At 37.2% G+C, this 27950-nt stretch overlaps 2 protein-coding genes across 18 annotated transcripts; one reads left to right on the top strand and one right to left on the bottom strand.

Annotated features, from left to right (window-relative positions):
• The first annotated feature begins 342 nt into the window (after positions 1-342).
• On the top strand, positions 343-8773 carry LOC108617940 (phospholipid-transporting ATPase ABCA3). Of its 4 annotated transcripts, XM_089474014.1 has the most exons (10): positions 946-1081; positions 1141-1447; positions 1533-1676; positions 2815-4107; positions 4453-5267; positions 6144-6478; positions 6545-6868; positions 6926-7274; positions 7346-8086; positions 8157-8773. In XM_089474014.1, exons 2-10 carry the CDS (start codon positions 1190-1192, stop codon positions 8341-8343), a joined length of 4446 nt encoding a protein of 1481 aa, XP_089330140.1. In that variant the 5' UTR covers positions 946-1081; positions 1141-1189; the 3' UTR covers positions 8344-8773. The 4 variants fall into 4 exon arrangements, with proteins under 4 accessions (XP_089330138.1, XP_089330139.1, XP_017869310.2 ...); XM_089474012.1 differs by having other exon boundaries at positions 343-1447; positions 6144-6376; XM_089474013.1 differs by lacking the exon at positions 1141-1447 and having other exon boundaries at positions 345-1081.
• On the bottom strand, positions 8757-27900 carry Abca3 (ATP binding cassette subfamily A member 3). 14 transcript variants are annotated; one of them, XM_089474001.1, is made up of 14 exons: positions 27347-27477; positions 27168-27213; positions 20287-20544; positions 17960-18025; positions 16490-17069; positions 14436-15854; positions 14033-14360; positions 12736-13962; positions 12529-12670; positions 10806-10982; positions 9926-10744; positions 9762-9857; positions 9508-9696; positions 8757-9189 (listed from the first exon to the last, which is right to left on the bottom strand). In XM_089474001.1, exons 3-14 carry the CDS (start codon positions 20496-20498, stop codon positions 9162-9164), a joined length of 5283 nt encoding a protein of 1760 aa, XP_089330127.1. In that variant the 5' UTR covers positions 20499-20544; positions 27168-27213; positions 27347-27477; the 3' UTR covers positions 8757-9161. The 14 variants fall into 14 exon arrangements, with proteins under 14 accessions (XP_089330127.1, XP_089330132.1, XP_089330131.1 ...); XM_089474006.1 differs by having other exon boundaries at positions 20287-20539; XM_089474005.1 differs by lacking the exons at positions 27168-27213; positions 27347-27477 and adding an exon at positions 27754-27900.
• Positions 27901-27950: the final 50 nt, after the last annotated feature.

Below are 27950 nucleotides of genomic sequence, written 5' to 3'. Positions count from 1 at the left end.
CTACTAAAATACTCTACAATATATGATCCACTGGATCTACAATGATTTAATTAGACAGCCGTCTGAACTATTGCATGGTTTGAAATACTCTTGGGATATATACCCGTGTATACACTCATTTAATAAAGACTTTCCTGATACGCCTAGGGGCGTCGTAGATCGGAAAATATATTTGCTACGGGCTACAAATCCCAAATTTAACACGTGAGTTACAGTTACGGTCTTATAAAGATCGATTTAACAGTGTGAGTGGCAAATCTGATTTGCCTATATAGTGATTCATATACCCACAAATTTTGGTAAACCGCAAAAATATATTTTTGAGCATAAGCTTCCAAGTTTTGTTACCATAGACGTCTATTGAGAATTGGTCAAATGTGGCATGTCTAAGAAAATAGTGTTATATAAATTTAAAAAGCTTTTGTGTATTATCGGATCACTCAAACATATCTCTGACAATTCCATCAAAGAATGTCTCATGCTAGACATATTTATTTCTACGTTCATATCACCCATATTTTATGTACACTTCCATAGAGAAAGTCCAGACATTTGTATCGCAAAAAGTATCAACATGAGCATTCGTCACTATATAGACAAGTTTTTGTTGTTGTCGTGGCGACTGCATAGGATTCAGTGGAATCGGCCGATGGAGCTAATCTGGGTGGTATTCGCCCCCTTCGCGCTATGCTGCATCGCGGTCATCATGCGGCTGACGTCTAACATGTCCGAGCGCTTCAACAGTTTCTACGACCCAATTGATCTAGCCCAAAGCTGGTCCGATTTGATGGAGACGCTAACGATTCGCCAACAGATTACCCTCCAACATAATAGGAGCAACAATGTCTTTACTCCGAAGCTGGTGCTGGGCTGGGCGCCCGACGATTACAACATATTTGAGAAGATCATGGAGCTCTCCTTGCGCAAACTGAAATTGATCGAGCTACGCAGTTATACCAGGTGCTCCGAAATGAAGGCAGCTATGCAGAACGAGTTTCTGTTCGCGGGCATTTGCTTTGATCAAGGCCAGTTCGAGAAGAAATATATATTCATTGACGATTTCCTGGGCAAAGACGAGCAGGTACTTCCGCACATCAACTACTCAATTTTGTATCCAAGCGAGCTGCGCATGTTTCATAGCACGTACATTGGCGATAACTGGAAGACAATCCATCACGACGATCCCAAAATGTCTGTATTACGACGCTTGAACGACGACAGCATAGATGGCCACTGCTCTTATGTCCGCGAAGGCTTTGCCTTCATCCAAATGGCCATAACTGAAACGTATCTAGTGATCATGAGCAGATCGAGCATACCAAAGATTGTGCTGCGACGCTTTCCGGTCAATGGACGCATCATTGACCCGCAAATGACTCGCATAAATCACTCTATACCCATTCTACTTATTTTCGGCTTTTTGTTTCCGTCACAAGTCCTTGTCTGCGTAGGTACCGACTTATATATATATATACCGCTGCACAACCTATAACCTAATGATAACAATAATATTTATACAACTATCCATGCAGCAAGTCGTCCAAGAGAAACAACGCCAGATGCGTCTGTTCCTAATCAATATGAACATTGGCAACATCATACACTTTGTATGCTGGTACTGCAAAGGACTCGTCTATATGCTGATCAGCTCAATTCTTATTATGGGCGTCGTTAAGGTACGTAGATCACACAATAAAAATGGGAAATCAGTTTTGTTAAATGCATATAACTTGCAAAAGGAGGCGGGGGAGATCTCAAAAAGTATTTGTATATATTCTTGATCAGAATTACGAGCTGACTCGATTTAGCACTATCCGTCTTTCTGGGCGTCTGCATGTTTACAAGCCTCAATCTAAGAAACTTTAGAACTAGAGACTTAACATTTTTTTAGCTATAACTACTCCCGTTCTAGACCATTTACAATAAGTAGAATATCATAACTTGGGTTCAGGGTATCTCCTAGTCGAGCAGTCTTGACTGGAGCCTTCTTACTTGTTTTGTTATAATGTTACAAAAAGAAACGAAGAATTATAGAAATATCAGTTACTCGAAGGGTCTACTTATTTTGCTTTAACTTAACCTGAAGATCTTACGAGATTCAACAAATTTGGTATATTTTTGTGATGAATCCGCAAACTATGATCACTTCCGCTTTCACTCTGTGACGTCAATATTAAGGAACCAAATATGACTGGCAAAGCAGCTTTGTACAGTTTTCCTAGTACAGTCGAAGGCACCCGCACAGTGTTTTTATTTGTTATACGTTTATCGGTAATCATGTTATTTTGCCCGTTCAGCTAGAGACTGACCCCTCTGCTATTTGATGAGCGGAGTAAGCCTGATGTCAGAGTGGCCGCGATAAGCGATGCGATAATATGGAGCGACATTAAGCGAGAAAGCTCTACATTAAGCGAGAAGAGAGCCAAAGCGACATGTAAAGCGAGTTGCGAGAAAGCATTTTTGAAATGCTTTCTCGCTTTATAAAGCTTTTCGCGTAATAAAGCTTTTCTTATACGTGTGTTTTCGTTGCGTGTTTAGCTTAAATAACCGTTGGTTAGTAGGTGAAATATATTCATTTTGGCAATTCAAGCAATATTTCTCTCTTTCACTCTGACATGGCATGGCTTTGCAAATCGCTACGATAATTCTCGCTTATAGCATCGCATCCGCTTATCGCGGCCACTCTGACATCAGCCTTAGTTGTAATATCGATAAATATCGATTCGTTTAGAGTGTGAGCATACGCCTATTCTATCGATCTCAATCCAAAATCTAATCTAAAGTCTCGTCTACTGTGTAATTCAATGACAAAAGGTGCCTTGGAATGCTACGGAAACCATATTCAAGCAAACACCATGGTATATTATATTACTGGTGCTCGTCACGTATAATGTAGCAGCAACTAGTTTCTGTCTATTGATTGCCTCGTTCTTCAAGAACAGCGCAGTGGCGCTGCGGGTAGTGACCGTAGTCTGGATAATCACGTATTTGCCATTCTTTGTGATATACAACAACCGGGAAAAGATTGACGCAACAATTACATATATATCCTGTGCGTTCCCCAACACTGTACTGGCTCTGATTTGCCAGAGCCTTCTGGAGCGTGAGATGTTCTCTGGGAAGCAGTGGGTAGATCAGGGCTATGCATTAAGCTATGTGGCCGAACGCATCAGGGTCTTTCAGGGCATATATATATTTCTGATAACCACAGTTCTATATTCCGCCATCAGCATTTATATGGATGTATGGCACACGGGCGAAACGGGCGGCAGACGACGCAAACACATATCTGTGCCCACGCACAGCGGCGACTTCACCTACCAGGACCGTGAGGATAGCTTCCTGCCGCAGGGCCCACAGCCGGTTGGAGTGAAGGCAACCAAAATCTATGAGGTGGAACCGTCGCATCGACGTTTCAAGATCAAAATAAAGAAGCTGTGCAAACGATATGCAAACAACCCTCGTGGTGCCCTCAACTCATTCACATGGAATATCTACGAGAATGAGGTTACCGTACTGATGGGCCACAATGGGTGTGGCAAGACGACTTTACTCAAGATACTTGCTGGCCTGGTGGAGCCGACACGTGGCGTTGTCATGGTATCCGACTTTAATATACAAACCGAACGGCATGATGCGTCTTTGCAACTCGGCCTGGCACTGAACGACGATCTACTTTCACCGGACCTAACTGTCAACGACCAGATTCGTTTCATATGCATGGTTAAAGGTATCTCGTGGAATGATTCCTCCGAGGAGATTGAGCTATATACACAGATGTTACAGTTAACCAACGTCAGGCATACCAAGATAAAAAACCTGACCGCAAAGGAGCGAAGTCTACTCAATATTTGTTGCGCCTTTGCCGGTGGCAGCCCCATTATTCTCATCGACGATATTCATTCTGATCTGGATCTTATCACACAAAATCTCATCTGCAATCTCATCAACGAAGAGAAATTCAAACGCACCATTCTCTTGGTGTCCAATTCAACAGCGCTAGCCAGCCACCTGGCCGATCGACTGGCTATCATGTCCAATGGGGAGCTCAAGTGCACTGGAAGCAAACCTTTTCTGCGTAATATGTACGGACATGGTTTTCGTCTGGTAAGGAAATGTTTTTACAACACTTTTATCATATTGCACAACTACTTCAGAAGCCATTTTATCTACACCCTATGATTGGGCATCCATGCAGTAATCCCTTAGTGTTCCTTACGTTCTTATTCTCCCTTATAGTTCTGAGCACGAAAAGGCAAGAAAATGAATGTACTAAAGGAGTTTATTTTGTTCATTTCTCTGTCTATAATTTATATATGCATATTAACTCATCAAATGCCTCGTAGAAGCCCTTAGTCCGTTTCTCTGCCAGCAGGCAGAGTCACACTCAAAACATAGCTATGATATTTATGTATTTCAGTTCTGATTTCATTATTCGTCTCAATTTCGTAGACCTGCATTAAAGGTAAAGATTTTGATTTATCAGAGTTGCAAACTCTGTTAAGCAAATATCTACCGAATCTGACAGTGGAAAGTGATATTGGGAATAAAATCACATATGTGCTTGAGACCAAGTACGAGGATAGATATCCCAACCTGTTTGATGACCTCGAGGACGAAATGGTAAATCTAGACATAATCAGTTTTCGCATACGTGACACGTCATTGGATGAGATCTTCTTCCGCTTTGGCTCCGAGGATGGAGATATCAGCGGAGAACCGGCGATATTGCTAGACGACTTGAAAGTAGTCTACGAAGACTCGGACAGTGTTGGACGTGTCAAAGGAGGAAAGCTTACCAAAATGCGTATACTGGCCCTGTTTCAAACGCGCTTGATACTGAATAAACGTCAAATTCCCATGAAAATCATCCACGCCTTGGCTATATTAATAGCCGCCATATGCACCTTCTCCTCATTGATTTTTTTTGGGAAGGACTATCAGCTCGTGCCAATGTCCTTCAATTTAACTCAGATACGTAATATTGATGCATTTGTGGAAATGATGTCAAGTAGTCTGGATGTACTTGAAATGCAGGAGTTCTTTATAGAGCTACTCTTCTGGTATGATGGTCATGTTAAAATACTAAAGACAATGATCGATTCGGAATTCTATTTACTACTGCAAACCGATTTTAATCGAGTTGTTAACTATCGCTACATATTCGGTGCTTCGCTTGACACGGACATTATAACCGTCTGGTATAACAATATACCACTTCATGCCGCACCGTATGGCCTCAATTTGGTTCACAATGTTGTTGCACGGTAAGTCGCTTAATTGTTGTCCATACTTCTCATTAGGAATGGATAAAAAAGTTATCTAAATAAAATGTACACATTAAAATCTAAATAATTATCAAATGATGATCTGTTGACGCTCTGAATAGTGAGACTTCAGGAGTATACATACATAGATCTACAAATAATCTGTCTGCATTCTATAGACCCTTAACTCATATACCCAACGAGGACTTAGGGTATATCCTCGTTGACTAGATAATTAATGGTTTGACTTTATAATACAGATCACATAATCTGCAGTAGTAAATAGTAAAAAACCTCTAGTCGAGACTTCTCGACTACTAGATCCCCTGGACCCTTCGAAGAATTGATATTTCGCGTCTTTCTGCATAAGAACTTAATTGTTTAATAACTTTTCTTGACGATAGGTTTTCTTCATGAAACTTTTAGATCGTGACTATAACATTAAAATGCGTGTATGTGCCAAAACACTGTACATACATACATTGAAATATGCCTTTTACAAATTTATTGGTGAGGGGGTGGGTAAAGGGGTCGTCTAAAGGTGTAAAAGATATAATTAAATAACTATTTTTCGATATACAGGACGAACAGATACACAGACAGGGCTAAATCGACTCAGCTCGTCGCCCTGATCAACAATATACTTACATATATATGTATATACTTTGTGGAGTCTGCCACGCCTCGTTCTTCCTGTTACACACTTTTAACGAAACCATTATACCCTGATTTCCCATTGAAAATGGGTTCAGCATATAATAATAGTATTGCTATATGGGAAGTATTGAATTAATAGCCGCATTACAGTAGGTAACAGTGGGATACTTATTTATGAGGAATTTAATTATGTTATGTTACATCTCTTTCCCACTGTAGACGCTTCTTCAACGACGAGGCTTCAATCGATGTGACATTAGAACCGCTGCCATTTCAAGCCCATGTGAATGCATTGCCACAGACACCGTTTTCTTTGGGCACGATGATGGCCATAAATTTCTCGTTCATATTTAGCAATCTGTGGATGAGCGTTGCCATTTCTAGCATAATGGACCATAATTTCAAGAAACAGCAGTATCTCACCGGAATGAGTCTAACCGTCTATAGCTTTTGTATGTTTGTCTTCGATTTTATACGGGTTGTATTGTTGACTCTGATGATAGTAGTAGTAGTATCATTCTACTTTAATCCGCGACACGATGTGCATTTATATTGTCAGTATAGTGGTTAAACGATCAATGGATCCTTAGTTAGTCATCGAAAAATTCTTCCTTCCACAGGCTGGATTTTTCTCGCACACGCCTTCAATGGTTTCTCTGTGGTCACATTATCCTACCTGCTCGGTGTCTTGCCCATCGAGCCTAATAGTGCATTTATTGCAATATCAAGCTTTAATGCACTGGGTATCATCATGTTCATTATAACTGTCAGCGACTATCTTGTCGATATGAACGGTATTTTCCAGCTGCTTCCCCAATACACGTTCGCTGAGGTGATTTTCAAATTGGTTTTCCTGTATGAGTATGACTTTCTCTGTAAGGACTCGAATATCAACTTCCTATCGACGGTGGTGGAAAAGTGCAAAGTATTACCAAACTGTTGCAGTTGAGTACCTTAATCCCTCGTTCATACTCAATCAATGAACATCTCCTGATCCACAGCCGAGTACAATTACTGGAGTGGTAACTTTGGTGTAGTCATTGATGTTATCATGATGGTAGTCGCCGTTGTCGTGCCGCTAGTTATTTTTCTTGTGATAGAATACTATACGCTAATGAGATGCAAATGCCAGACAGTACCGATGATGAGCAAGCGGAAGCCTAATCCGAGCGAGTCGCGCATAGATCGTCAGGCCCCCCATAAAGTGGACGAATCGGTTCTTACCGAACGAAGTCTCATAGAGAAGCTTAAAGACAATGAACGATCAAACTATGCTGCCATCTGTCACGGAATAGGCAAAAGCTATGGCAAAAAATTTGTTTTAATACGTTTTGATCTAATTATACCCCAGTAAGTTGCACACAAATATTCTTACGCTAATGCTCCGTCGGCCTCTAATCGGAACATATTATATTTCCCAGTGCCGAATGCATTGGTCTAATGGGATACAACGATTGCGGTAAGACGACTATTGCCAAAATGATTATTGGTGACCTACAACCGTCGTATGGACGGATATGGATTGGGGGCTACAACACACAAAAGGAACGCGCCAAGTGCTATCCTTTGTTGGGCTATTGCTCACAGCATGAATCTCTGCCGAGAGACTTTACGCCATACGAACTGCTGATCATTCAGTCGATGATGCACGGAGTGTCCAAAAAGCTTGCCACTCCAATATGCGAGGGACTGTCACATTTGTTGGGCTTCCAAAGCTGTTACCGTCAGCTGCTCAAACTCTGCACCACCGGGCAAATAAGGCGCATAGGGTTCGCTCTAGCCATTTTGGGTGATCCGATGTTAGTTTGCATAGATGGACCACCTGGTGGCATTGATCCAAATGGCAAGCGTACCCTGTTCAGTCTGACATCCTATATGCAAAGTCGTGGCTGCAGTTTCCTGTACTCGAATCTCTCGGCTTTGGACTGTGAGCGACTGTGCCAGCGCGCTCCGATTCTATATGATGGTAAGGTATGGACGGTTGGCTCACAGAGAGAGCGCTATAGACGCGGTTATGAGCTGGAGGTGCGCTTCAAGCGTAAGGCTAATGCCGACATTAGCACGGCAAGAAGCACCTGGGATCGCATCAATAAGTTTCCGGTTTCGCCTCACAACAAATTGATTCTTTTCGTTCAAATGAAATTTCCTGAGGCAATTTTACAGTAAGTACTGGGAAGTATATTGCTTTTATACAGAGGTCGGTTAACTAACTATATTCCTTTTAACCTCCAGGCAGCAGCACGACAATGCTATGGTCTACTATATACCACGCAATTCGATTAGTTTTGCAGAAATATTTCAGATCATACGCAAGGATGCGTTCGAATTGAATATTGAGGATTTCTATATAACCCGAAATATTGTTGGGGGCATGCACTCCCACCTATTTGACAGTACAATTCTTAGGGATATGAAATAACACAATTAATTTTTTTTAGTTTTTAGAGACGGCAACTTCGTCTTGCCCTCTCAAGTAAATTATGCAGTTTCTCTTCCTAATACTATATTTTAAAGTTTTATCAAAATTTACTTCAAATGATCATCCGATTTCAGCGATAGCGAAACATCAAAAGCTTAAAACAGAAATTTGTGTCATAATATTCAGTTGGCAAAGAAAGCGCAAAGTGTAATTTTAAAAATCCCGCAAAAGCTGCCAATTGCATTCATGTCCATGTTTACATTACATTTACAGCTGTCCAAATGTTAAATAACATGGCACGTACTTGTTAGCTGACAAAAGCTCTTTGCTTTAGTGGCATGCCTTATTAAACATAAAGCAGCCGCTACACAATAATTCTGTACTCAAAAATATAAGAGAATAAATGCAGTCGATGAAATGTGCACAAATATTTATTACATTGTATATTTTGTATATTACATTTTTATTCAATACATAAATTCTTTTGATGTATTTATGCAATCATCGTATCGAATACGTGATGTAATTTAAATAAATTCAATTTAAACTAGTAATTTACATTGGACTTTAACACACGTTTAGATGATTTTGCAATTTAACAATTTTGCTAGTTAGCGCGGCGCAGAAACATCACAAAAGCTAATAAATTATATTACTGTCCGTCCATAAAAATCACATACAGGCAAAGGTAAAAATTGTTTCTTCGACAATTAAAATTCTATTAATGTATACGTATGTATACAAGCCTATCGATCGTAAAAGTTTAACATATTAATAGGTCTATAGATGGGTACATTAAGTTCGTTAAGTTTAAATACTTAGCAGCCGCAACACTTTTGACGCAATCTGTGTTTACAAAGAGGAAAAAGTGGTTATATTCAATATATATTATACAACATAAATATTAAACAAATTCTAATAGTTAAGCTCAAGCTCTACAATTGAAGCCAAATACAAAAAATTACAATACTATTTATACTGCCCTGGTTAGCGTTGATCAATTAGAAAATTAGTTAATAATATTAAAAAAATAAAATAAAATAAAAAAAAGCTAGCGATTTAAGTTAGGTTCAAATGTTAATCCTTCGGCTTTTGATTTGTGACGTGTAATGAATGAAGTATGATATGTAAGCCACGAAAAAGCTGGCATTTGCTACAGCTCACTTTGAATGGCGCTCATCTGCAGCCTGAAATTTGGCAAATTCTAAAAATATCTCCTCCAATGTTGTCTGACTTATGGAATAATCCTCCACATGCAACTCTTCACGGTGGCTCTCTATAATACCAAAGATTTCGGACCATTTAAGGCCCTGCAATGGAATGTAAAACGTTAGCATGCCCTGGCACTCCTCCCTAAAATAAAAAAAATATATGTTACTATATAATAAATACTATGAAATGTAAATAGATAAGCTTACTGTAGAACAGACTCCGGGTACTTCTCTTGCACAAACGCTTTTACTTTATCATTATCCTGCTTTGCTATCATACCGTTATCGATTTCGATTACATTGCTGTTTTCCATAGATTTCAAATTGCTTGATTAAATTAATACATATATGTAGATATACCGAGTACTCACCCAGTCGACGGCAGGATATCGGCTACGCTACCCTTGTATGGGACGGGTGTCGGCGATACATGTTCATTGGAGGCGGTCGAAGTTCTTAAGGAATCGAGATTACTATCCATCTCGACATTTCTGACATCGTATGGAATGGGTGTGCTGTAGCCATCATTGAAGAGAGGCCCGCGTTTTTGAGCAGTTAAATTGGGTAGCATTTTAATTTTAAGTATGAAACCTTTGGAGAACTTGTTCTTCAACTGCTGCGTGGAGCCCATGCACATTAACTCGCCATTGACCATGATAGCGAGACGTGTGCACAAGGCTTCGCACTCCTCCATGCTGTGCGATGTGAGCACAATTGATGTGCCCGAGTCCCGTATACGACACACAATATTCCAAAGCTGACGCCGGGCAGCTGGATCCATGCCCGTGGTGGGCTCGTCCATGTAAACAACAGCCGGAGAGCCAAGCACTGCAATGGCTGCGCTCAGTTTGCGCTTGTTGCCGCCGCTATAGGCCTTCGTCCTCTTATCGAGATGCTTTAGAAAGCCAAATGACATCGCCAAGTCCTCGGACAACGGCTTAATGTTCTTTCTCCTAATGCCGCGCAGAAGGCAGAAAATCTTTAAGAGTTCTCGACCACTTAGGTTCTCGAGTACCGCATCGAACTGCGGACAATAGCCAATTCGCTTGTATATCTCATTTATATTCTCTTGCAGATCCCTGCCCTGAACATAGACATTACCCAGGCTAATATTCGTATCGCCTGTCAGCATCTTGAACGTTGTCGTCTTTCCAGCACCATTGACGCCCAGCAAGCCAAAGCACTCGCCTCTGAAAGACACACCAAGAAATTAATACACAACGCACGTCCATTCAAATTAGAGCTGCTTACTCGCTCACGCATAGCGACACCTGGTTGACAGCCAAGAACTTTCCATAATACTTGCAGACACGATCCAGGACTAGATTCTTTTCAGCTATCTCTTGCTGGCTCCAATTCAAAATGCGCCTACGCTCCTTATCCACATCGTCATCAACGTTAGTTCGCTCGGGCGGCATTGGGGGTTTTCTGCAAAGTCAATAGGAATACGAAGACAAAATTTTAAACAAATTTATATCCATTTTCATTTAACAAGGGTGAAACAGAACTTTACAATGCCACGATCATATGAGATATATACATACAGTGGAATCCGGTTATAACGACATTCAAGGGACCAACGATTTTACATCGCTATACCCGGAGGACGCTTAAACCAGAGAGACCAAAAAATATATGTTTTTCTCTGTTTTACGGTTGCCGCGTAATAGGCTTTGACATATAATAATTTAATTAAAACAAACAAACTTTATAAATTTTTTTCAATAAGATGGTATAGAAACATTTGTATGGCGTCGGTACTGCAGTCTCTCTCTCTCTCTCTCTCTCTCATCAGAATTTTTAAGTAGCTAAGTATTGTAGAAAATTCTGTTTTTCCCGATTTGCCACGCCCCTACTGGGCGTAGACACCTCAGTTTTGTCAGTGCTTAAAACGAGCTAACATGCCAAAAGTGCAAAATTTGAATGCTTACGCTCAAAATTACAGGCTATTTTTCGATATATCACGCCCCTAAAGAGGCGTAAAAATTATATTTGGGGCATCGATAGAGGAGATTACTAGTAACCTAACTATCTAACTTCTAGCTGTTATACATTAGGAGATATAAACCTTTCCGGTTTGCCACGCCCTCTGTCGGTGGACATATATCCGTCGATTTTGGTTTTAAGTGGTTAACCCGACCCGGTCTCTAGCATAAATAGTGTCCAAAATATAACAGAATTTAAAAAATCACTATATCTTCAGGTCCGATTTGCCACGCCTCTAATGGTCATAGACATATAAGTTATTAGACTTTATAGAATCATAACATTAGCTTACGTGTAAAATTTCGGCGTTCTAGCTGTAAGCCTCTTGGAGATACAGTTTTATCCGATTTGCCACGCCGACAATGAGCGTAGATATATCTGCCACAGCTCGTGATCTTGGGTGGTCGACACGGATCCACATTCCAAAATTCAGCATTCTAGCCCTTCAACTAATATGATTTTCTGCATATCGAAAAATGCTTTTTCCGATTTACTACGCCCCTAGTGGGCGGATCAGGAAAATTTTATAAATCAGAAATATACCCGAGTATGTGCTCCAAATTTCAAGTCCCTAGCTTCAATGGCGCCGAAAGTTGCGTTTATACGGGCAGACGGACAAGACGGACATTGCACAAAACCAATGTACTAATTCACTTTCGTGAATGATTATGAAAATAAATTAAAAATAAGCAGCTTTTTGTTAAAAGCGAAAACGTACTAAGCGGAGGCTTTTACATATAAGTTTGTATGGGAACCAACCAAGACATCGAATTTTCGTCGACATAACCGCTTTAAGCGGAGTCGCTATATCCGGATTCCACTGTATATACAGATTCAAGTGGCAGAAGTCAAGTCTCTATATCAATTTTAGTTCCAATCGCCCATCAATCGAACTATTCGAACTTGTCAAAGTCAAGACCCTTTTGCAAGCGATACTTTTCTCTTGAATGACTTTTTGCGTATGAAATTGGGAGCTAAAGATACTTACTTAGATAACAAAGATATGATCTTGCGACTTATGCCGTATGCGTTCAGCAAAAGGCAGATAAACAGCATGAAGCCTACGGTGATCATGTAAACAATCTCCTGCAGCACACCTGGCGGCTCCCAATCAAAAAAGTCACTCACGCCTTGAAATTGATCAAACATAATAGTTAATAGATAAAATCGTATATAATCTTACTTCTATACTCACTGCAACACATGGGCACGAGCTCGCAGATAATGATGGGCGGCAGCCCGGTTAGCTTGTCGCAGGCAGCTCGCGTGGCCGTGTTTGAGCTGACCTTGTGGATGCCCATGGCGAGCGAGAAGTGCGGAAAGATGCGGAATATATTATTTAGCCAATTCGCGACAGTTTTCGATTCGAACAACTCGCTGGACATTATTATGACTACTGCGAATATGGCCATACCAGCGAAAATGTTCAGAATAACGATACGCGCAAAGCCAGTGGCGGCATCTTTAAAGGAATACGACAGGAAATAGGTGAAGGGCAAGACGGCAAATCCAAAGATCAGCATCAGCAAAAAGATGCGACCCAGCTGATCAACAGTACTGAAGTTTTCTTCCTGGAAACAAGCTAGCGTCATAGTAGCAATAAAGGCTGTTACAGCAAAGGTCAAAATGTCCCAAATAAAATGAGACATCCAAAAGATCCAGCCCTTAACGCCGCTTACAAACTGTAATAGCTGCGACCTCGATTCGCGCTCATTGATCAGGAACAATATATACAATGTACTGACAAAGCACATACAAAAAACTATATTGCTGGCTAATTGGGTGCCCAGGCCAGCCCCAGTTTGTGACCGGACGAGCAGTGTCTCCGTTTTGAACGGCAACGGCGAGTTGGTAACGCGGATCCTTACATTTTCGCCAATTAGGGCACGCGCTATCGCATTGTGCACCATGTTAAGCGTGAGTGGTGCTGTGTGTAATAGCTGGTTGTTGAGCCAGGTGGTTATGCTATTCTCTCCAATGGTGGCACCTACCAGGTAGCGTGCGTTTATTCTCAGCTGTATGGTCTTTCCCAATTCGAGTATGTAGTCCGAAAAGCTCTGATTGCCTGTAGTCTCCAACGTATAAGCAGGCCCATATGAAGTGGCCAACTGTTTGTAGCTTTTGGCGATCAAAGCGCCCTGCGAACTGCCTGGTGGCCCCGGCAGAGCTTCCATCACGGAAACCGCAACTGGATATTGAGTAAGGTCGAGCTCTATCGCAGGCAAATCTGCGTTCGTGCCACCACTGCGGGACACCATTATAGTCAACGCCACAAACAGAATGGGCAAGAGATTTTGCACGAGAAACAGTACCTTGTTGCGATAGGTATAGAGCATCTTCTTATACAGCATTGCCGCCCACTGATTACCCGTCAGCTTCATGCCGTCCAGCATTTGAGCACTCTGCGCCAAATAGGTGTCCGCTGCAAACAGTTAGTTGAGTTTATCAATATACGGCCAAGTAGCCAGAGACTTGGTTAAAACACTGCTTACATTTCATGGACTCATTGTCGGGATTTGAAGCTAGGGGAATCGCTTTTGACTTAGGCTCAACTGCTTCGCCATTGGGCATCGACTCGGCACCCACTTTCATGAACACTTCTTCCAGTGAAGTATTGCCAACACCAAAGCCATCCAGATTCAACTCATCTTTGCGCTTCTCTAGTTCTCGAAACAGTTCCTCGAACTTACTCGAATACTTATCGGGCAGACTGTAGGTTAGCTCTGTGCCAATATCGCTAGTTGGCCGTATATTGGGGATATATTTGCTAAGTACGGCCGTCACTTCTGCCGGATGACAGTTATCTTTCTTGACAAGTATCTAAAAAACATATACGTCGAATTTTAATATACCCAAGTGTTATGAGTATTACTAAATGCCCTGGCAAGCACTCACCAATTGATGACCCGACCCGAACTTCTTCTTCAAGAAAAAGGAAGTGCCATTGCACTTAAGCTCTCCCCCGCACATGATGGCAATACGATCGCCCAGCACGTCAGCCTCATCCATGAAATGTGTGGTCAGCAATATGGTGCGACCGGGCCGTTCGCTTATCAGTAAATCCCACAGCTGTCGTCGAGCAGCTGGATCCATTCCAGAGCTGGGCTCATCGCAGAGTACGACTTTGGTGCCGCCGCAAAGAGCACAGCAGAGGGACAATTTACGTTTCATGCCACCCGATAGTGTTTCCGCCAAATTGTTGGCTTTCTTCTCCAGGTTGATCATTTGCAGATACTTCTTCACCTCAGCATCCACGGCCTGGCCCTTGAGACCCTTGAGCCGACAAAAGAAGCGCAAATGGTTTTCTACGGTCATATCATTGAATAGCACATTATGCTGTGGGCAAACGCCCAAGGACTCGCGCGCTCCCTTGGTATTGGTGCGTATGTCGCTGCCATTGATAATCGCCGTGCCAGATGTTGGCGGCAGCATGCCTGTTAGCATCGATATGGTTGTCGTTTTGCCAGCCCCATTGTGGCCAAGTAGCACGGTAATGTTGTCCTCATACATATTAAGTGATATTCCCTTGACAGCCCATTTATTTTGGAATTTCTTCTGCAGATTTCTGATCTGTAGGCCAATGAGCTTGTCAGTGGGCTCTGACTCAAAAGCGTTTGGGTCCTGCTGCTCCAATTCGGGCATGTCCTCTGGGTGCGTCACTTTCTTTGCCTGGCACCAAAACGACTTTGTAAAGGGGAAATACCATTCGCGCGTCACGCCATAGCTGCCAGCAAAAATCTGCTCAATGTAGAGGCAAACCAGCATATAGACCACACTGGACACCAGCATCATTATCATAACATAGCCAACAGTTAGGTTGTCATCGATGTTAACCGGCGAGAATAAATTGTACCACTGTAAGCCCTCACCGGACGCCTCAAATGACACAATCAACATTATGCCAAAGCCCATTGCCGTATTCAAGCACATTGACCACCCGAGCTTATCGCTCAGACTAAGTCCGCCGTATGTTGGAATCGTGAGCATATACGGCATATAGAAGATGAACCACACCAAGCCAGTTACCGCTGCTGCTGTGCTAGCCTTGGCGAAGAGCGTGGACATCATGAAGCAAAAGCAGATCGTGTTTGTCGTGTAAACCAGGAAGAACAAGAGCACGGCAAAGAAATTTGATTGGGTTAGGACGGCGACGTTTTCGCTGAAGCGTATTTGCATCAATGCAACCATTAAAACCACTGATATTGTCAGCATGCAGAATGACTTAATAAACCAGGCGGACCAATGCAACCAGTTGTCCAGTCCCATTATCTTCATCACTTCCTTCAGCTGCATTTCCTTCTCCTTGGAGATGTACTGTAAAGCGACGGAACAATTAAAATTGTATTATTATTATAGCAGCTGAGCCAATTAAGTCGAATGTGCCCTGGATACCCAAATTCAACGTTTATCTTTATTAACTGTTGGGGCAAAAAGTTGAATGTGAATATGCTCTGACTCTTGAATTGCGCTAAAATGACTCACATGAATAATGTTTACTATCGCGCATTGATTGCAATTGTTAAAAGTCTATCGCTAATTCAAACAAAAATTGTATGTATGCTTACAATATGATGACCCATTTTATGTCCTCAAATTGTTAAGCTTTCCGATTTTGGAGAAGGTATTCAAAAAGTTGAATATCAATTTAAATTAATTTGATTCGATTTGTAAAAACGATCGTTACCACAACTTTGAAGCACTTATAGTCAAACGAATTGAAGAATAGATTGAATGCTGACATGCATCAAGTAATCAATTTGAGTAGTTTTTAAAACATGTGTATTTAGAGTATCTAACCTATAGAGTATATATGAAAACCAAAACATAGTAAGAAACCACTTGAGGATGCAGTGTTTATATATTATAGTTAGATATAAGAAAATTAATCTCTGGCTATATCATAACATTCGTTAAAGCAAGCAGTGCTTTTGAACAAGAGAGTTACTTACCCTGGTTATGCATGTGCACGGATAGATGAAACTTAGCAGAATAATTAGGGATATTACATCGTGGAACGCGCCTATCAACTTATCATTTGTATAGGCAGGATACGGATAGCGTTGCATAACTACGTCGGGCAACGTTTTGCCAGATGACTTGAGTTGTATGTAGGACATGCTAATCGCATTCTGTATGGGCAGGAAGCCTTCGCGTAAATAACCGGGAGGTATTCCGCCATCATCTGATTCGGGATTTCGTGGTCCCGGTGGTGATAGCACTGGATATAATCGCTTTGTTAGCCATGTGGCTGAGCCAAATTTGACCGTTCGGAGCTCTGAAGGAAAGCGCAATGTGTATTCTAAATTGTCCGGTAGTTCATCAAATTTGGATCCATGAAACACAACACCAGCAAAAGCATTTCTCCCCACCACATTCGATTCAATGTTGTCGATGCTGTCGATACCCTCTACAGACATGTTTAATCTGGTCGCAACCTTGGCCATCAGATCGACCAGGACGGCATTTTGGGGTGCAAATACCAGCACAAAATTTGGACGCGCATTACCAGACAAACTGTTTACAGATTTACTAAATATAAAAGATTATTCAATTAGCTAATGAATTTAAAAGCATTTTTTATTTTTTTGTTATTATTATATTATGTTATTAAATGTAAGCAATAAAAAAAAAAAATCTTTAAAAATATTACATGAAATCCAATAGCGAATGTTGAATAAAAATATAAATAAATAATAATTAAATCTATAATTAATATAAAGAATAAAAAAATACATTTTTAGTGTAACGATTCTTATTAAAGATATTAGATTAAACAGGTGTGCATGCAGAGGGAAATAAACATAAAAACATGTTTACTCATTCTCATGAACATATTTTTAATCAGATACCGATATAGAATTAGATAGATATAGAACTATCGTATAGAACTATAAAACATATGTATAATGACTCTTGTAAGAATGGTAGGATCGATAATCAACATCCGTAAACATATATGAATATGTAAGCCAGACATTTTTATTTAGCTAAGCACAGTATTGACTTTTGTCGTGATATACTGCTCCTCTTTTATAATAGCTTAACCGAAACATGGCAGTCGCTAATTAAATGAGAAAATCGAGTAATATAACTTTGCAGGGTATGGAAATTAAATTTTGAATATTGACATATTTACAAATGGAATACAGAAGCGTATGAACTGGTCGTCGAAATTAGACGAAATAGTGTTCTGGTCGAAAGTGCTAAACTATAATACAATGTCTGTCGCTCAAAATTTCTTTGGGCTGAAACGATAAACATTGATTCGCTCTTTCCCAAATACATAAAGCCAATTCTTTCGATTCTGCAAAGTTATAGAACAATCGACAAGCCAGGCAGGAAACGCAGAAGTTATTGTTTGATTTGCAAATGCATTTAGTTTGTTAGTCAAATTTATGTTTGTATAGCTTTTGCTTTACCTTTTCTTTGAGGCTAGGGAAACAAACATTTTGAAGCGATGCGACCATTCACTATTCACTTCATATCTGAAAATTTGTTATCAATAACAATATCATATTCATATGAATACAAATATATAGGGTGGAGTGATATCTACTTATAATATACATGCACACTTATATTTATATTTTTTAAGATTCATTGAAATATTGCATGTCTAAGAAAGGTGAGATTTACCAGAGGTATGACCTCTAGAAGTAGTTGATTGCTAATTTACATAATTTTGTTTGAGGAATATGACTTAGTTCGTTTTATATTTAGAAAAAAAGAAATAGAAATTGCTTTATATTTATGTTTATATATGCATTGTTTTATATACGTATTTATATAAATTTTGTGACTTGTTCGTCATGCTGTTAATCCGTCTGTCCAGATGAACGCAAACCAACTGAAAGGATCACATAATCGGTAGCAGCAGCATCTGATAAAGTGTTACATCCGACAAATCAGGAAATACTATATCTGATAGAAAATTAAATACGTATATCAAGCAGCAAACTGCATTTCATTTTGGACATTCGGACTACTCCCTTTTAAAAATCAAGAAACAATTTATGCATATAGATATAGATATAGATATAGATATAGATATAGATATAGATATAGATATAGATATAGATATAGATATAGATATAGATATAGATATAGATATAGATATAGATATAGATATAGATATAGATATAGATATAGATATAGATATAGATATAGATATAGATATAGATATAGATATAGATATAGATATAGATATAGATATAGATATAGATATAGATATAGATATAGATATAGATATAGATATAGATATAGATATAGATATAGATATAGATATAGATATAGATATAGATATAGATATAGATATAGATATAGATATAGATATAGATATAGATATAGATATAGATATAGATATAGATATAGATATAGATATAGATATAGATATAGATATAGATATAGATATAGATATAGATATAGATATAGATATAGATATAGATATAGATATAGATATAGATATAGATATAGATATAGATATAGATATAGATATAGATATAGATATAGATATAGATATAGATATAGATATAGATATAGATATAGATATAGATATAGATATAGATATAGATATAGATATAGATATAGATATAGATATAGATATAGATATAGATATAGATATAGATATAGATATAGATATAGATATAGATATAGATATAGATATAGATATAGATATAGATCTAGATATAGATATAGATATAGATATAGATATAGATATAGACTATAGATATAGATATAGATATAGATATAGATATAGATACTAGATATAGATATAGATATAGATATAGATATAGATATAGATATAGATATAGTTATAGATATAGATATAGATATAGATATAGATATAGATATGATATAGATATAGATATAGATATAGATATAGATATAGATATAGATATAGATATAGATATAGATATAGATATAGATATAGATATAGATATAGATATAGATATAGATATAGATATAGATATAGATATAGATATAGATATAGATATAGATATAGATATAGATCTAGATATAGATATCGATATAGCTATAGATATAGCTATAGATATAGATATAGATATAGATATAGATATAGATATAGATATAGATATAGATATAGATATAGATATAGATATAGATATAGATTATAGATATAGATATAGATCTAGATATAGATATAGATATAGATATAGATATAGATATAGATATAGATATAGATATAGATTATAGATATAGATATATAGATATAGATATAGATATAGATATAGATATAGATATAGATATAGATATAGATATAGATATAGATATAGATATAGATATAGATATAGATATAGATATAGATATAGATATAGATATAGATATAGATATAGATATAGATATAGATATAGATATAGATATAGATATAGATATAGATATAGATATAGATATAGATATAGATATAGATATAGATATAGATATAGATATAGATATAGATATAGATATAGATATAGATATAGATATAGATATAGATATAGATATAGATATAGATATAGATATAGATATAGATATAGATATAGATATAGATATAGATATAGATATAGATATAGATATAGATATAGATATAGATATAGATATAGATATAGATATAGATATAGATATAGATATAGATATAGATATAGATATAGATATAGATATAGATATAGATATAGATATAGATATAGATATAGATATAGATATAGATATAGATATAGATATAGATATGGATATAGATATGTTTCTTTACTTGAATAATTCCAGCGAGTCGATCCTTTGTACTTTATAGTTGGAAACTCCCTCTTCACTGACGTGAACCGCAATGCGTACTAATATAAGTAGGAGACAAAAGACGATAGGCAGTAACAACTCAACAAATAGTTGAATTTTATGGCTCCATTGCAGAACCCAGTTTTTCCAAAGCAAAAGCTTAAATTTTGTCCAGCTCGAAACTTTTTCCATAATGCCTTATCCCGTCATATCCTGATATTATCTAAACGTGCCTAAGCTGAAGAAAAATATTATATTCATATCAGTAAAAATTCAATTAGTCATTACGTAAAACTACTGGTTAAGAGCACTTTATGAGTCAAGACTCATTGTCAAGTGGTATATTGTTTTCGGTTGATTTCCTGATACTTCTCCATCTTTTAAGGTCACGTGTACTCGTAGCCCCAAAGTATACTTTATATTCGATTAGAGTGCTTTAAAGTCATTTTTGTAGCTCCCCTTTCTTCGTAAACTTCTTTGAATACATACAACCCGGATATTGAAAGCATTCTCGAAGGCAACAAACTTGTCCCTATACAATAGATAAAGCTAACACAATATATACCAATATATATACTAATATGTATGTATGCAATTTTTTATGACTTTCGTCATAAGTTTCCAGGAACATGTGTTGCTCGCATTAACTATTGGATAGATTGATAAGATAACACTAAACTCAAGTTACTAAAGGGCAGAATATCATAGCTTTTAAATGATAATCATGCCATTGATTAATGATTGATTTCTGTATTTTACAGAGTATATATAGGTCTATCACTTATGAAAGAGCAGAGTATAGTAGATAATATATTTGTAGAAATCAATGCATTACAGGACAATTCTGAAGAATGCGAAAATATGTCGGGTGCAGTAAAACAAAATATACTTATACAACTAAAACAAGTGTAGGCCAAATATTAATTCAGAATGAAATGCCGGGTAGTTGTTTGAAATAACTACTAAATTATGATAACAGTTATACACTTCAGATAAGAATTAGCACAGAGTCGGACCCAACTGATATGGTAATCTTGTTTATATTGTTACTATTGGATGATAGCTATGAGTTACACTTATACACTTATATACTTACACATAGGAAAAGCGTACCCATAAAATCTTGAGTCACTATATATGATCCCCTCTCATAAAGTGAATACAGTATATTAGATATAACCAACATCTGTCTTTTTTTCAATCATAAGATATCACATCTTCCAATAAACTTAGCAGATCAATATTGAGATTGGAAACATACAGTGCAATCCAGCTATCACACATTAGCAAATATCCCAATTATTACACATGATGTAGATTTCTTGCAAATCATTAAAAGAGATCAAGTCAGCTGATACACTAATAAGTATATATTGGTCTACGTATAGCTGTCAAGTTGTCAAATCTGACCAAAGTTTTTCGCTTATAAAAACCATTGTGATTTTTAGCATCGAATATTACTTTAAGAAACAAAAACGTTACTAAAGCTAGAATACAAAGAGAAAATAACAAAATATATATTTATATAGAAATATGTTTCTTGAATATTGTTGCTATGAAATCTCTAATCTAATCTAAGCATTGATAAGATATTAATACAAAGTTCGAAACAGATGACTTTGTTGGCAACAAAAAAGTCGATAGATGTAAGAAAATTACGAAGGTATTATTTTTATGGGAACATTTTTAAACTGAAGACCTACCAATATGATGGTTAAACTTGTTGTATGTATTTTTTATACCCTGAGCCCATTGAAAATGGGAAATCAGGGTATAATGATTTTGTGAAAAGTATGTAACAGGCAGAAGGAATCATCGCAGACCCCATAAAGTATATATATTCTTGATCAGGATGACGAGCTGAGTCGATATAGCCCTGTCCCTCTGTCCGTCCGTCCGTCCGTCCGTCCGTCCGTCCGTCCGTCCGTCCTTCCGTATGAGCAAAAGGATCTCAGAAGATATAAGAGCTAAAGATCTGAAATATGGCATGCATACTCGTGTATACCATAGGCAGTACAAGTTTATCATATTTTTTCGATAACTCATCCGATAACTTTTTTATCGAGAATAATCGAAAAATCGACCCTGTTTTTTCAGCTTAATTTGAACACTTTTAGACCTGGAGACATTAAATTTGCGTTGTATATAAAGTTAATGGATACAAAGGTACTGTGTCTCCTAGAGTTTTAAAGCTAGATGAATGTTATGTCTAGGTCTGCTAGGGGCGTGGCAAATCGGATCTGAAGATAAAGGGATTCTTCAACTTCTGCTGGGCACTATTAGCTAGAGACTTAAAATTCAATAATAAGTGCATACGCGGTTGACCACCCAAGACCAAGAAGTTATGGCGGGAGAACCATAACGAATATATTTTTTCAAATTCGTAAGTCTCTAGCTCGACGACCATCTAGCGAGATGAAAGACGACCAAGCAGCAAGCTGATCTAGAGCTATATCTAGAAATATCTAGGACCATTAAATATATATAGTCTTTGTGAGCATGTACAAATGGCTGAAAATATAGAGCCACATGACTTTTAGGGCTAGTGATATAATATAGATATGGATAACTCAGAAAAAATTTTGATGATACATAGAATTCCGAAAGCAAAAAATTATGTATAACATTTTGTGGACACTTTTACACACCTTTTCGCCGCTCTTTAAAATTAATTTGGTATGAGTCATGGAACTGCTAAGCCCATGGTAAATATTGCAAAAAAAAAAAAAAAAAACAAAAAAAAAAACAAAACAAAACGAAAAAAACTAAAGCACAAAGTAAACAAAAAAGCACTGAACTAGTCCTAGATGGGTTAGAGAACACGAACAACTGCTCGGCTGTACTGGCAAACGCAAACTAAATTGCTTGTGAGCCAAGCAGCGTCTCTTCTATATTTTATCAATTGTTCCGTAATAAATACACAATCTATATGTGTATATATTTATATATGTACATACAAATGCATATGAAATATATATACGCAGAGATATGAAATTTTTTGCCATGCGTCGCTGAGCTATAAAAGTGTCAATATATGGCTAAAACTGATAAACTCCAAGAAATCACCCATTATGTCTCGAGTGGTAGTGCACTTACAACCTAATATAAATTATCTACATTGCTCTATCAGATCAGATTTTTGGTAGATTTGGCTTATGCTCTCAGGGAGGGTGTATTGGCTTTGAGCCATGTTCGTTAGCTCGTCACTTCTTAAGCTTAGCCAAATTTGCGACAATATTTGCAGATACACAATTTATTCGGATGATCTTTCAAGATCCATAGATCCCTACCAAGCTCTAAGCCAAGAAACTTCAATTTGAAAGACAAACCGTTAAAATGTACTCAATTTTTAATTTAATTGGAATAGTCTATACTCAAGCTATGCATAGTATTCAGTTTGATGCACTATAAATTATTTTGCTCTATACACTTTTTTTTATTTTTCAGAAACAGTCTATGCAAAAATGTATATACCGTTCTGTTGCTCAATACTCAGACAGGGTATACAAAGAGATTAGGGAATTAATTGAAATATTATTAGCGAACAATATGACACATATGTGGAGCAATCTATATAATTTGTACAATTCAATTTAATGCATAAAACCAAAGGCTGTATCTTCATACGGTCGGACCCAGCAAGCGCCTAGTAGCGATACGTTCAGCGCTTTAACCGAAGAGCAGATATACATATGTAGATTTATATGTGCTAGCGACATTTATGCTCGTAAAGAGCTTACGGCTATTCATGCCTTTCCTCTCGTCGATCCCACGGCCTAATCACGCAGACAATCATAGTTTGATCAAGCATATTATACGTAGTTTATCATTTGAGTGATTCAGCTACGGGCCAAGATAGGCAGAGCGTGAACGCCCGAGTCGTTTGGTTAAATAAAGTAAGCATATAGTGTCTCATTCGCATATAACTTGGTAGCTCCATGACATATATTATGATATATGACTATTGATAAATCATAAGGTAATGTATTTATCATTAGATAACATATAATCTTATTCAAAATGTCATTGTTCCCGATTAAGTCGATATACTATTATGCCTCGTCGGTTCGTCATGCTCCCAGACTGATCATAAAGCCGTATTGCTAGGGATGTATCTACGTACATGATATAAAATGTTTTATGTGGACAGCATTTTTATATAGATAATTTTATATAGATAAAAAGATAATTAATTTGCTGTTAAATTACATACCTCATTTAGAGCAGATCAATAAGAAGGATGTATCGGCGTTTCTTTGATTTTTATACCCTGAACCCCTTGAAAATTGGTTATCAGGATATAATGGTTTTGTTAAAAGTATGTAACAGGCAGGAGACGTGGCAGACCCCACAAAATACATATATTCTGTCCGCCGATCTCAGAAGATATAAGAGCTAGAGACTTGATTCTTGTATACCCTGAACCTATTGAAAATGGGAAATCAGGGTATAATGATTTTGTTGAAATGTAACAGGCAGAAAGAGGCGTGGCAGACCCCACAAAGTATATATATTCTTGATCAGCACGACGAGCTGAGTCGAGTGGCCCTGTCCGTCTGTCTGTCTGTCCGTCCGTCCATCTGTCTGTATGTTTGAACGCGTCGATTTCAGAAGATAGAAGAGCTATCTCCGTAAGAGCTATGTCCGTATATACAATTCCTCCCGTTACTTTTTTATCGATAAAAAAATCTTATCGAAAATCAACTATAATATTATATCTACTACATCTTTAAAGCTAGAGTCACCAAATGTGTTTAAATGTATACTTATATGCATTTTATACAATTTCGATTTTTGTTAAAATTTCCACCCTAACCCCACCCCTATATCTACCCCCTCACAGATATATTTTTAATACTAGAGACTTGTGCTTTGGCAAGTGTAAGTGCTTTTTATTATTATAATCACAATCTAAAAGTTTCATGAAAATCGTATGTCCACAAAAAAAGCACACTACAGCCCATGCGTGTTTATGCGGGCGTGCGTATGGCTGTGTGTGCGCGTGTGTGTGCATGTGTGAATAATTATTGAAATATCAGTTGCTAGAAGAGTTCAGGGGATCTCGTAGTCGAGCAGTTTTGAGTAGAGCTTTTTTACTTGTTTTAAATATAATTTACTGAAGAAAATATATTACATATTTTGATATATTTTTGTATGTATATACCATTTCTCTGTCCTTCAGAACTTCGACAGGGATCGGAAATAATTGTCTCTAAAAACACTTCTTAGCAATATAAATCATTTTAGTCACGTGATGCTTGGAAAAGTCATGCGAATGAATAATATCACAGAATTCATTGAGAAATACTACATACATATGTGTTATGTATGAATATATATTTAGCAATAGAGTGTAAATGAATCTATTCGCTCTATTGTACTAATCGAGGCACACGTATAAATAATAAAATTTAAACTGTCTTATAAAGGTATAGACCCACTTCATACATACAACTATTTTAATGTTTAGTCCACCTAGACATCAAGTTTTATAGTTCCTATTAGAGATATTTTCCTAATGGCAACAATTATGTACATATGTAATTAATCGGTCTGCATTTTATTAAACTAATGGCCGATTCTGTCTGTACTTTAACGGAAACAATCAAACAAATTCAATTATATTCATTTTTTTTTTTTTTTTTTTAATTTTATTTATCTGTTTATTTATTTATTTTTTTTATTTATTTATTTATTTTTTTTTTTTTTTTTATTTGAGAGAGAGAGTTTTTGCGTAATAAATAATGATTATGTCCCGTTATGGATTAATGCGCATGTGTCAAACATACAAAAGATTCGCCAAATAAATCCGAGAGAAACTGTGCCCAGGAAATCTTAATTGTTCAACAGCCGACTATCTCGGTCGAGCGCATGAAGCGAAATGATTGTGCTTTCGTATATTTTCGTAGCCTGAACCCAAAAAGTGAGGAGCCGAGCAAATACGAAGTTGTGTGGGACGCAACGCAAAAACAAAAGTGGGCAAAACGCTTTACACTACGTGTCCGGTCTGTGTGTTCTGTGGTTAGTGCTATTATCAATTATATCGTGCCCTAATCGCTAATCATCGATTTAATTTTTTTTGTTTATCAATTTTTATAATTGAATATTATCTTTGACAGTTATTATAATTCATAATACTCCACAGTACACAATAATAACGGAAATCTTGTATTATTTTCACATACTAAAATATTGAGTGTGACGTCATAAATTACACCACGAGAGTACTACGGCTGCAACTCGTGTATACCCTCTCGTATATTAAGCAGTAGCTTCTATGGAAATGATCGCAAAGTAAAAGCCAATTTGTACATTAAATTACTTGCTTGACCAATGTCGTTAATATGCAATGTCATCGTGATAATATTGAATGCATTTATGTACATATTTATTATTCAAGCTCACGCACAAGCACACACACAAACGGTCACATCCGTACTGGTATGCTTCGCTTATATAGCATCAGCTGTTGAGCGTGTGCATATTCCGCTAGATGCAAAACGTAGTTATTAAAAATAAATAAACTAAAAATAGAATTATTTTTTCGAATTCAAAAAAATACAACGAATATGTGTCATAAAAACAGAAAACTGGCTAAAAAATAAATTAAAAAAAATAAACGTATTAACACATACATACATGCGCTACACACGCATACACATGGATTCTTATTGCGATTCATATGTATGTAGTTTTTATTTATTTACTCAATTTTATTTAGAGGTTGATACGACGTCATTCAAAGGCTTATCAGAATTTTTTGTTTTGGTCTTATTCGCGAATGTTCACACACATGCACACATTGCTGATTACGTACATATGTACATATTTGAAAAAGAAAATTGGCGAAAAGATACGTACGAACAGTACAGCTATCCGTTATGAATTACTGCCGCCGCGTAAACAGCTGTGAGCTCCATAAATGCACACGCACATAAACACATACGCAGGTATAATAAAAACAAATAAAAAATATTAAAAATGTCATTCAAATAAATGAGCAGAGTGCTCCCTTCTATGGTGCACTTTGACACAGTCACCTCTAAAAAGCCCGCGCGCACCAGTTTTAGCCAAAACAGAACACCGCAACGAAACAAATTCCGAAAAAAACAATACAGCTGTGCACAACTAACACACTGTAATGTGTGCTTGCCATTTCTCTGAGTCAGCTGAATGTCGCAAATAAATATCGCTTATCGTTTATCGACATACGACTAGTGTGGCCGCGTATTTCAAATGTGGGATGTCAAACACAACGGACGAAACGTTTGCAAACGTTTGCAGATTTCAATTATTTGTATTTGTGGTTGTTGTTCTTTTTAGATTTTGGAAATTGTGTATTTATTAAAGTCGAGGGCTCCAGTATCCTATACTTAATTTTAAGTTAGTTTTAATTTTATATTAACTCTATCGTGAAACAAATAAAAAAATAAATTTATTTACTTACCTTAGCACACACACACATTGCGCTCGCTGGTCAAGCTACTATTGAATTAGTATTGAAACCATTAAAAGGTCGAATAGCTGCCTGAACACATGTGTAATGCCACAAATTCTCAGTCGATATGCCATCAACAATTCAGTAAAGTAATATCAACTTTATAAAATTTTAATTTGCACGTGATTCCATAATATTCACTCGAA

Source organism: Drosophila arizonae, chromosome X (assembly GCF_054131065.1).
Source record: "Drosophila arizonae isolate 15081-1271.41 chromosome X, UAZ_ARI_1.0, whole genome shotgun sequence".
Lineage (NCBI taxonomy): Eukaryota > Metazoa > Arthropoda > Insecta > Diptera > Drosophilidae > Drosophila > Drosophila arizonae.
The sequence above is the reverse complement of the archived record's forward strand: the minus strand, read 5'-3'. Positions and strand labels throughout refer to the sequence as shown.